This window comes from Monodelphis domestica, chromosome 1 (genome assembly GCF_027887165.1).
Source record: "Monodelphis domestica isolate mMonDom1 chromosome 1, mMonDom1.pri, whole genome shotgun sequence".
Lineage (NCBI taxonomy): Eukaryota > Metazoa > Chordata > Mammalia > Didelphimorphia > Didelphidae > Monodelphis > Monodelphis domestica.
This window is the reverse complement of record NC_077227.1, coordinates 352,548,224-352,560,515: the sequence shown is the minus strand read 5'-3', so window position 1 is coordinate 352,560,515 and position 12,292 is coordinate 352,548,224. Positions and strand designations below refer to the sequence as shown.

At 41.0% G+C, this 12,292-nt stretch overlaps 1 protein-coding gene across 4 annotated transcripts in view; it reads left to right on the top strand.

The window, feature by feature from the left end:
* Positions 1-845: 845 nt before the first annotated feature.
* ATOX1 (antioxidant 1 copper chaperone) overlaps positions 846-12,292 on the top strand; it is a 29,011-nt gene continuing 17,564 nt past the window's right edge. For all 4 annotated transcript variants that reach the window (XR_008915143.1, XR_001626624.2, XR_001626623.2 and 1 more), the window contains exon 1: positions 846-1,029. Coding sequence is in view for 1 of the 4 variants with exons in the window: in XM_007473911.3 (XP_007473973.1) it covers positions 1,024-1,029 (6 nt within the window). In the remaining 3 variants the exon portion in view is untranslated. The remainder of the gene's footprint in view (positions 1,030-12,292) is intronic.

Here is a 12,292-nt window from a genome sequence, read left to right as displayed (position 1 = left end):
GAGCTAGGTAATAGTGGTTAAGTGACTTGCCCAGGGACACATGGCTAGAAAGTATCTGAAGCAAGATTTGATCTCATTTCTAGGCTGGACTCACTATCCATTGATTCACTTTAATGTCCCCTAACTTTTTTATCTTTTTCTGGCTCTCCTTTTCCTCCAGTGACTAGCACTGGAGTTCTGGACTAGTTCTTACTACATAGTCAACACCTAATAAATGTATCCGTATTTACAGAATGAGGGAATAGAAATAAATAATATTACTGGGTCATTGGCTGTAATGCAGGGCTGGGGCACCATTGTTTTCTCAGAGATTTCATCATCCCAAGTCAGAAAAGATAATTCCTTCCCAGGTATTAGTAGGTTCTGGGACATGGAAACGGAGCCATTTCTTGAAAGCAGCTGGGCCTGGGCCCAAGGCCTACATCTTCCATGACAGAGGAGCAGCAGGTTCTGTAGCAGTCAGTTGACAAACATTTATTAGGCTCTTACAGTGTGACTAGCAATGTGCTCGTGTGTGGGGCTCTTTGGTAATGGCAGCCTGATGGAGGGCCCTAGTGGGGCTGCTGAGGTGGTAAGAGTGGCAGCCTCCCGTCCTCGGCCCGTTGAAGTGGCTGCAAGAGCTGATGGAGAGCGGCTCTTCCTCTGGGTGGCTGCTGTCTGTCTCTCTGCCTACTCCTACTCCTCCGTTTCTCGTGGCTCTTATTGCCCGCCCTGGGATTTCTGGGCATCTCTATCTCTGCACGTGCCTGAAGTCCCGCTGTTTCACTCCTTCCTCTTCCCTCTCAGTCACAGTAGCACTGCCCGTAGCCCCTAGCGCCCCCTGCTGCCCGCCGAGAAAGCACCGCCCTCGCGCAGCTCCTCCCTGTGCTCAGCACCGGAGAGGTCCCACGGCGGCCCAGCCCCGGGCGGAGGCAGGGCTTGGGGCCCTCGTGGCCGCGCATCCGGAAGCGCCCCGGAATCCGCAGAGCCTGCAGTCCCAGCCGCCAACCTTTCACCTCAAATCTTCAGACTCCTGCTGCCGTCATGCCGGTGAGTCGTTCGGCCAACTGGCGCCACTCTCCTTTGTTTAGCCGGGTCCTCCCGCATGGCCCTACCCCTGCCCCAGCCCCTGCCCCTGAGATTGCCCCAGCCCCTTCCCTTTCCCCAACCCCTCCCCCCAACCTTTCTCCCTTCCCCAGCGCCTGTTCCTCCTCAGAGCCTGCTCCAGCCTCAGAGCTTGTCCTATTCCCAGCTCCTACCTATGGCCATGCCTATGTCCCCTGCCCAAACCTCGCTCCCCTCTTCAAAGCTCACTCCCCTCCTATCCATTCCTGCGCTGCCTCATTGCATCCCCGCCCCGGGATTGGGATTTAAAGAGCTGAGATTCCAAAGACTCGGGGAAGGAGGGCTTGGGAAAGAACCCGGTGCTTCTTCCCGAGGCTCCTTATCCCTCTGCCCCACCACGCCCTGGCCGCCTATAGGAAAATTCTTGAGGAGCCTCCTAGCCCCAGCCTTGGACCCCTTTAGATCCCGGGCCTACAGCCCGCCGATTTCTTCCAATTTCTTCGATGACTCCCAAATCCCGGAGCTCCTCTGCCCCCTTACCCTCTTAGCCTACTCACGGATTCACGGAATCCTAGACAGTCGGCAGATCCGTTAGTAAATATTCAGTCTATAAAAAGAGCCTGTTGGGGGAGAAGAGGGAAACCTCTTTTATTAGTCCTACTATGTGCCTGGCGCCATGCTAAACTCTATAAATATTACCTTATTTGTTCTATTTGATGGGATCTGACCAGAAGCTGGGATACGAAGTCTATGAGTTATCTCTGGCTTAATCCTTTTTTTTTCCTTTTCTTTTTGAAAAAGTTGACCCTCAGCTATACGTAGTGGCTTTCCCTTACTGCCTTCCTTCCACCTTGTAGGAGGTTGCCAATTTTCTCCATTCTACTAGGGCCTGGTAAAATTTCCTAGGTTAGGAACCAACTCAGAGAAAGGTAAGGGCTAATAATACTGTTTGTCTGTAACAGAGCTTTAACTTTTCCCAAATATTACCTTTGTTTTTTTCTCATTTTACTAAATGAAGAAACTGAGGCTGTGGGAGGTGGTAAATGAATATTAATGTTGCTTATTGGCAGAGGTTGGACCTAGAACACAGGTCTCCTGATTTCCAAGCCTCATTCTAGTGCTCTTATCCATACAGAAGAATGTCTTTGGCTATTTTGGAGGGGGTGGGGGAAGGGCTTCTATTTAGAGTTAATTTAAAGGATACAATTCATAGGAGCTTGGGGGCCCTGGAGATGACACTGGCCTTTGGGGAGGAAAGACTATTGGTAATTAAAAGACCTTAGTTTGAGTCCTGCCATCTACACTTGTTAGGAGAATGACCTTGTAAATAATTGAACCCTCTTTACTAATCCATCAAAAAGGCAGCCCAGTGGCTCATAGAGCACCAGGTTTGAAGTCAGGAAAACCTGGGTTCAAATGTAGCCTCAGACACTTCCTATCTGGGTGATACTGAGCAAGTCATTTTAACTTGGTTTGCTTGGCCCATGTCCTTCTGACTTGGAGAAGTTACTAGGAGAGAAAGTAAGGGTTGTTTTTTTAAACCCTTACCTTCCATCTTGGAGTCAATGCTGTGTATTGGCTCCAAGGCAGAAGAGTGGTAAGGGCTAGGCAATGGGGGTCAAGTGACTTGCCCAGGGTCACATAGCTGGGAAGTGTCTGAGGCCAGATTTGAACCCAGGACCTCTCGTCTCTAAGCCTGGCTCTCAATTCACTGAGCTACCCAACTGCCCCCTCAGGTGATGCTTCTAACATACATACTGGCTATGTATCCCTGGATGAGTTACTTAACCAATTCTTTCCCTAAGTCATTAAGACTATACATTGTAGATCATATACCAACCTCCATTGGTAAAAAGAATTTCCTCAGTCAAATCTCAGGTTCTATCCCAGAAATAATATTTGCTGTACTTTATCTTACAGGATGTTTCTGAGAAAGAAATGAGATAAATGTATGTAAAAATATTATATAACTATTAGTTCTTATCTTTATTATTTTATATCTGGTTACTTCTGAAAGTGCCTGAGATAGTACTTTGCCTACAGAGGGTGATCCTTGCCAGGTGCTGTGTTCCTCAGGCTCTCTGTATCCTAGCAGCCTGTCTTTGAGAGCTATTATATAAGCTGGAAGAACTCCAAGAAGACCTGCCACTGTCCCAGGTGTTTATTCTTTGGAGCCAGGTGCATTCAGAAGGGCTTGAGAGAGAAATCGCAAACAAAAGATGCAAGACTCCCTGGCCATAGAACTACCCTGATTAGTTCTCCCTTCCCCAGAAAGACTCATTTAGTATTGTGAAAGAAGTAGTCACTTCCTCCTCTCCCAGACTAGGCCTCCAGAACCTAAGAAGGCATGGGGCATTATATTCATGCTCCCAGTAGTGTTAATCTCCCTAAGACAACATCTCTGAGACCCAGGGATGGATGGGCCCCATGGGAAAGCCTGGAATTGGCTCCCTGCCTCTTTTGGACCCTTGACTTCCACCTTTGTTATTGGTGTGTATATTGGGTCAGCTTCTAGATAGCTTTTTTAGAGAGATCCATTGATAAGAGCTGAGTGGCCAGGATGGTGAAATCACCCAAAACTGTTGGGTGAGGATCTTTTGAAGGAACTGAAGTTGTTTTAGTCTAGAAACAGGGACTGATAGGAGTAGGCAATATCTTTTTTTAAAATTTTAAACCCTTACCTTCTGTCTTGGAATCAATACTGTGTGTTGGTTCCAAGGCAGAAGAGTGGTAAGGACTAGGCAATGAAGGTTAAGTGACTTGCCCAGGGTCACACAGCTAGGAAGTGTCTGAGGCCAGATTTGAACCCAGGACCTCCCATCTCAAGGCCTGGCTTTCAATCCACTGAGCTACCCAGCTGACCTCCCTTCCCCCCCCCCCCATGATTACTATCTTAAGATATCTAAAAGAATGGCCATGTGTCATTTACCAAATGAATTAATGCAGTAAAGCATTTTGTAAATGCTAACGCACTCTGTAAATGCTGGCTGTGGAAGATAGATGAGACAAGGCTGAAAGGGAAATTAGAACATAGAATGACAGCACTGAAAAATGACTAGAGGTTGGCTCATCCAACCCCTATACTTTGCAGGGGAGAAAACTGAGGGAAGGGGTTTTTCCATAGAATTGGTGGCAGAACCAGGACTTTGAACAGAGATCATGTGACTCCTGATTCATTGCTCTTCCTTTCACAACCCAGAAGGTTTTTGCCTGTGTGCAACTCCAGGGAAGAGGGAAGTGGGGGTTGGGGAAAGTTGAAAGTCAAATGCCAGCTCAGGAGAAGCTGTTTATGATCAATATCAGTAGTCATAGCTAAAGCATATATGAAATGCTTAAGTAGCTTAAAGTTTGCAAAGTGGGCAGTTAGGTGATACAATAGACATAGTGCCAGGTCTGGAGCCAGGAAGACCTGAATTCAAAACCAGCTTCAAACACTTACTGGCTTATGAAACTGGACAAGTCACTTCTGTTGCTTCAGCTTCCTCATCTATAAAATGGGGATCATAGCACTTATCTCCTAGGTAAGGATTAAATGAGATAATTTTTAAACACTTAGCACAATGCCTGGTATACAGTAAGAGCTGTATATAAATGTTACCTATGATTATTATTCTCTTCATCCTTTTGTGAGGTAGGGGTGATACTGCAATAGAAGATTATCCCCTTGTCCCTGGAATAAGTGGGGCATGGCTTGGAGTGTTTCTCCTTTTTCAGTCCCAGGGAACATAAAATCTCAAAGCTGGAAGGAATCTTAGAGGTCATGGAATATTCGAATACCACCTTCCAATGACAACATCCCGGACAAGTGATCCCTTTGCTTCTGGTCTTAACTTTTCTGTAATGGGACTCAGTCCTTTTGGAGACAACCTTATCTACAATTAGGCTCTGGAGTTTTTGGTTGTTAGCTATTTCCTTGTATTGAGGCAAGATCCTGCCTTTCTGGGACTTCTGGGTCTATAGAGGATTGGTTATGGTCTGAGTGCACTTTTACTCATAGGTTTTCCTTAACTCAATGGAGCTTCCAAATGTTATTTTTCTCTTGTTATAAGTAGCACATAAGGAAGACCTTTCCAGTTCTAAGATTCTATGAAAACTGAATAAAACATTTGATGAATCTATCCTGTAATTAGTGTACACCTCTCACTCCAAACCTTTTCTGAAGAAAGATAACTTAGGGAAAAGATCTGGACAGTAGCTATAGTGATTATACATTAAATATTTTCTAAGAAATTTTAGAGAGGAAAGACTGATTCTTAAGAATATTATAAAGACTAGAGATATTAAATACAAAAAAGAAATGGGGCCTCTAAACCATAAGTAAGGATCCCTCTAGGAGCATATTGATTTGGAGAACCTTGTATTCTTGTTATCTGTGTTTTATTATATTTTTAAATTTTTATTTTTTGCTATTTTTAAAGCCTTTACCGTCTTTCTTAGAATCAATACTGTGTTCCCAAAGGCAGAAGAGTGGTAAGGGTTAGGCAGTAGGGATTAAGTGACTTGCCCAGAATCATACATTTAGGAAATGTCTGACTCTCAATCCACTGAGCCACCCAACTCTCAGGACCCACCCCTCATTATATTTTAATTCTGTTCAAGTGCATACTAGAGGATGTTGTGAGCCACATATGGCTGTGCATTTGACATTTATGATATAGATCATTGGATCTCAAGTTTTTTGGTCTTAGTATCTTTTCATGCTCTTAAAAATCGAGGATCCTCAAAGAGCTTTTTCTAAATCAATATTTAATAGGGAAAGTAAAATGTCTTAGTATTATTAAAGTAGTTTTGACCTCTAAGATACCCTAAAAGGATCTTAGGGACTCCAGGCATCCCTACACCATACTTTCTAGAACCACTGTAGTAGATTGAAGTCACAGATAGAGTCATTCAGCAAATATTTCTAAGCATTTACCATATTCATGACTTAGTATTCAAATTGATCAAACAATACTTATTGACCAACTTCTATGTGTCAGGCATCATGCTAGGTGCTGTTGATACAAAGAAAAAAATAATCCCATTCCTCAGGGAACTTACATTTTATTGAAGGAGATGTGTGCTTATAGAAAACATATACAAAACAGACACAAAATAACCTTAGATGGAAAGGTTTTGGCAGCTGAAGAAATTGGATAGGCCTCCTGTAGAAGATGGCACTTTGAGCAGAGTCTTGAAGGAATCCATGAAGGAGAACAGGCCAGGCTTGGGTCTAGCACCTAGGGCAAAGACCATAAAGATAAGAGATGGCATGATATGTGTGAGGAATGGCAAGGGGGCCAGTGGGAATGGATAATAGAGTGTCTGTATGGAGGGTTCGATGGGGGTGATATGTAAGGAGACTGGAGATGTAGGAAAGGATTAGATTATGAAGAGCTTTAAGGGCCAAACAAAGAAGTTTATATTTGACCTTAGAAATAAGCTGCAGTGTATGGGGGGGGGGGGGGGGGCGGGGAAGCATGGTTAGACATGCTTTAGGAAAATCAGTTGTGACTGTGGAAGATTATTGAAATGAAGAGAGACTTGAGAGAGGGACACCATTGAAGAAGTTGGAGGAGAACTTGACTTAGGGTGGTGGCTGTGTGAGTTGAAGGGAAAAGATGAAGATGAGAAATTAAAGAGTTAAAATCAGCAAGATTTGGATTACTAATTCCACTTGTGAGATGAGGGAAAGTGAGTAAGGAAGGTGATTGAGAGAAGCTAAAATGATCTTGTATTTTTGCAAGCTTGATAGAAAAAACACCTTTTACAATGTAGACCGTTTTACAACATAGACCCAACTTAATACACATTAGTCATCATTTAACACACTTTAATTCAGCTAGACTAGCCTTCTTCTATGTTCCTTACATACAACATTCCATCTAGGTGATGCAGTAGATATAGTACACTGGGCCTGGAGTCAGGAAGATGTAAGTTCAGATCTGATCTTGGACACTATCTTTATGGCCCTGGGAAGGTCATATAACTTCTGTTTGCATCAATTTCTTATCTCTAAAATGGAGATAATAACAGCATCCACCTCCCAGTGCCAGAGTTGGTCTGAGGATCAAATGCAATAGTATTTATAAAGTGCACTCTTCCTCCCATAGCATCTATTTTGTGCACATGCACAGACACACATATACACATACACAGAGCTCAATTATAATTATAGTGTTTTCAAAGCTAAGGTTTGTTTCACTTTTATCTTTTTAGCCCCAGCACCTAGCCCAGTGCCTGGCACATAATAGATGTTTAATAAATGCTTGCTGATTGATTGATTGATTGATTGATTGATACCTCTTGTAGTTCCCTCTACCCTTTATACTCTTTATAGCGTACAGTCTTTTTAACCGTGTACCTGTTTTTGTCTTCTGCTTATACTCCAGATTATACTCATTATAAGCTATTTTAGAATAGAAAGGCTCTTGTTTATCTTTAAATCCCCAGAATAGATAGTTATACTAAATATAAGTTTGTTGAATAAATGAATTGGAATAAGCAACTGTTTTTGTAGTGGGATGGGCCCCAACATGTCTGGTTAGTCTAGATCTTAAGATGTATCTCAGGTCGGGTCAGCAGTGAGGCCCCATCAGGAGATTAGCTTGGGGGGATAGATACCAAGATGGTAGAAAGCAGCTAGAATTTCTGAAACAAGGAGGACCCATGGTTTTAGCCTGGATTTAAATCACATGACTGTCATGTGCCATGGCTCATATACCTGGAGGTGGGACTCCCACCCATTATAAAGTTCCTTTATTGTAGGAGTTATTAAGCTGAAGCTTGAAAAAAATTTCTTTGATGACTTTACTTCCATAAAATTGGTTTCCTAAACCTATATATTTTATTTTAAACATTTAAAAACATTGTTCTAAGAAGGGATCCATAGGCTTCAGCACACTTCCCAAGAGGTCTGTGATACAGAAAAGTTCCAACCCCTGTTTTTGTAATTTTGAGGATCTCATTTCTTTTTCTGAGACTAATAACCCCAGACTTGAGTGGCAGGCATAGTATAGAAACTCATTCTGGTTTACCTCCTGTTAACATTGAGCTGAAGATGACCCCAGTGGAAAATAAGTCTGATGATTCTGCCTTTTGTGTTGTAAGAAAGAGAGAGAAGGAAGGAAAGAGGTCTGGAGTCTACCCAGGCATACTTTGGAGATATCAGGGGTTTGGTTTCAGATGACTGCAGGAAAGTAAATATTACAGTAAAGTGAGTCACATAAATTTTTTGGTTTCCCAAAAAGTCGCAAAAGTTATATTTGCAATATACTGTAGTCTATTAAGTGTGTAATTATATTATGTTTAAAAAATAACATTCATACTTTATTTTAAAAATACTTTATTGCTAAAAAATGCTAACCATCATCTGAGTCTTCAGTGAATTGTAATCTTTTTCTATCAGAGGGCAGTGCCACAAAGTTTATTGGCTAATCCAGGTGGTGGTTGCTGAAGATAGGATGGTGGTGGCAATTTAAAAAAATAAAACAGCTGTGAAGTTTGTGGCATCAATTGACTCTTCTTTTCACTTGAACACTTAGAGGCCGTTGTAGGGTTACTAATTAATTGGTCTAATTTCAATATTGTTCTATCTCAGGGGAAAAGGAAGGAGGCTTGAGGGAAAGGGAGAGAGAGGTGAACAAGCAATCAGAACATATTTATCAATTGTCTCAAAACAATTAACAATAGTAACATCAAAGATCACTGATGACAGATCACCATAACAGATATAATAATAATGGAAAAGATTGAAATTTTTCAAGAATTACCAAAATGTGAAAGACATGATGTGAGCACATGCAGTTGAAAAAATGGTGCCAGTATGGGTGTAACCTATATGAGACTCTTGGTAGGGGGGAACAGGGGTAGAGAGGGAGAAAACCTGAATTCTAAAAAGTCACAGAACCATCATCAAAAATTGTTTCTGCATGTAACTGAAAAAATAAAATTAAAAATTTAGAGGAAAAAAGAAAGAAAAACAGAACCAGTAGACTTGCCTCAAACCCTCTATTTCTAAAAAATGCAATATCTACTAAGTGCCATAAGTGCAATAAAACAAAGTATGCATGTATGCCTTATAAGATTTCTATCTGCAACCAGCTGTTTGTCCTTTGAAAACTAATGAGTAGATTAGGGCTTACCTTGGTTCAGAAAAAGAACTGAAGGTAGAAAAATTTGTCTGCATAGAGTGCCTATACTTCCTCTCCTTTAATTCACTCTTCATCCTTTTGAAATCTAGCTTTTGACCTCATCACTCAATTAGTAATGCTCTCTCCAGAGTTACCTGTAACCTCTTAATTGCCACATCTGGTGGTCTATTTTCCTATCCTTAATCCTTTTTAACTGATCTTTTAAATTTGATATTGTTGACCACTCCGTCTTCCAAGATACCCTTTCCTCTTTTGAACTTTCCCAACTGCTTTCTCCTGGTTAATTTACTACCTGTCTGATCAGACTCCTCAATTTCTTATCGACAGATCATCATACCCCCTAAATATGGGGTTTTCCCCAAACCCTGGACCATCTTCTTTTTTACCTGTATGCACATTCTCTTGGGACCCCTTATTAGACCCTGTGGATTCAACTACTATCTCAACATAGATATTTCCCAAATTTATATATCCTAACCCAGGCTCTCCCCAGCTTTATCCCTGTAGCCTACCAAATGAACACTGGACCTTTTAGACTATAGGTGTTAAAGTCAGTCTTATCTGAAACTGAAATTATTATCTTTCCCCGTTTTTCATGAATTCTTAATCTATTTTGTGTCACAAACACCTTTGGTAGTTTGATTTAAAAAAAGAACCAATGTATTTCACAGAATAATGTTTCTAAATGCATAAAATAATATATAGGATTACAAACTAAACCAGTTAAAAATAGAAAATGGAAATAGTTATCAAAATATATTTTTTTAAAGTTCAGGTTCACTAGATTAAGAATCCCTGATTGAAAGATCCTTCCTTCTTCCAGACTTCTCTGTTTCTGTAGATTTCACTGTCCTTCTAGTATCTCAATGTTACTTTTTTAAACTTTTACTTTCTTTTTTAAATATAATTTTCCATGATTACATGATTTATGTTCTCTTCCCTCCCTTCTCTTGTAGCTGGCAAGCAATTTTACTGGGTTATACATATATTATGACTCAAATCCTCTTTCTATATTACTCATTTTTGTAATAGAGTAATGTTTTAAAATCAAAACTCCAAATCATATACCCATATAAACAACGATAAATCATATATTTTCTTTTGCGATTCTACCAATTCTTTCTCTCGATGTGGATAGTATTCTTTCTCATAGGTCCCTTGGTATTGCCCTGGATCATTGCATTGCTAATAGTAGCAAAGTAGCCCAATGTTTCAGTTACTGTGTATAATGATTTCCTGTAAACCTTTACCTTCTGTCTTAGAATCAATAATATGATTGTAAAGAAAAGTTCCTTCTGAGTATCTGCTATAGAGTATCCTCCACCAATTAATCAACAGTCAACAAGGCACTAAGCCCTGTTAAAAGTTAAATTAAAAAGTCCTAGTTCTTCGTTTCCATAGAGTTAATTAATATTACTTGAATAAAGAAAGCAGATAGACATTAAAGCCTATTTCTAATCTAATTCTAACCACCTGTTTCTCTACATGACTATCTCTCTCAGCCATGGTCTTCTGCCACCACTGCCCAAGGGAATAGAGAGAGCACGCCCCCCACACCCCCTTTTTTTTTTGGCCTGGACACATCATCTGTGCATTCATGTGATATCCAGTTTCAAAGTGCAGGGACGCAGGTCAGACGACCCTAGGGTGGGGAGGGGGTTCCCTTTACACAGCCCCTACTATGTACCACTAGACAACTAATACAGTTACTGCAAAAGAGTGGTAAGCGCTAGGCCATGAGGCAATAACAGTTAACTGATTCACTCAGGATCACAGCTAGGAAGTGTCTGAGGTCAGATATTGCACCCAGGACCTCCTGTCTCTAGGTCTGGCACTCAATCCACTGAGCCACTTAGCTTCCCCTTCTGTATAAATTTATTTGTATTTTTATATATATTCATTATGTCTCCCATTAGACTCACCGATTGAGAGCTGGAATTGTTTCTTTCTTTGTACTTGTGTTTCCAGTGCCTAGCATGGTACATGATGCATAGTAGGCATTTGGTGCCTTGTTGATTGATGGAGGATATCTTATGGAAGAGATTTAGGAGGAACTTTTCTAATAGAATGGAAGATCTTTTCTCTCTCTTCACTTTTCTCTGTCATCTTGGAAGGCTGGTCCAGATAATCTGCTGAGGGTCCTATCCTGTAGTGGGAAGGCTTTAGGAAGCTCATCAAGAGGAAACAGTAGATACACTCTATTTGTGCTGCCACTTGTCACTGCTGCAGACGTTTTGGAAAGCAGTTGGACCATATGTAATAAGAAGCACGAGGTTGGGGGTAACTTGGTGGGCCAGAGTTAGGAGGTCCTTGGGTTGGGTTCAAATGTGGCCTTCCTAACTCTATGACCCTGGATACTTACCAGTATCCAGGTACTTACCCCCCATTGCCTAGCCCTTACCTCTCCTGCCTTGAAACCAATATACAGTGTTCATTCCAAGATGGAAGGAAAATGGAAGGGTCTTTTAAAAAAAGGCATAAAATCAGTTGTGCTTTTAGATACTTTAATTTTATTGCATATTCCAAAAAGGAACTGGGATTTTTATCACCTCAAAGTAATGAGAAATAAAAAGCTACCTATATAGAAGTAATCATAGCTTGTCTAGATGTAAGGCCAAAAAAAAAGGAAAACTAAATGTACAGTATTTGGAGACTGGTCAAAGTCATGACATTTTAAAAATTAATTAATTTGGAATATTTTTCCATGGTTACAAGATTCATGTTCTTTCCCTCCCCCTCCCAGAGCTAGCAAGCAATTCCACTGGGTTTTACATGTATCATTTATCAAGACCTATTTCCATATTGCAATAGATTGATCATTTAAAGTCAAAATCCCCAATCATCCTCATTGAACCATGTGATCTATCATGTTTTTATTCCCACAGTTTTTTCTCTGGTTGTGGATAGTATTCTTTTCCTTAAGTTCCTCTGGATTGTCCTGGATCATTGCATTGCTGCTACTAGAGAAGTCTTTTACATTTGATTGTGCCACATTGTATCAGTCTCTATGTACAATGTTCTCCTGGTTCTGCTCCTTTCACTCTGCATCAGTTCCTGGAGGTTGTTCCAGTCTCCATGGAATTCCTCCACTTTATTATTCCTTTTAGCACAATAGT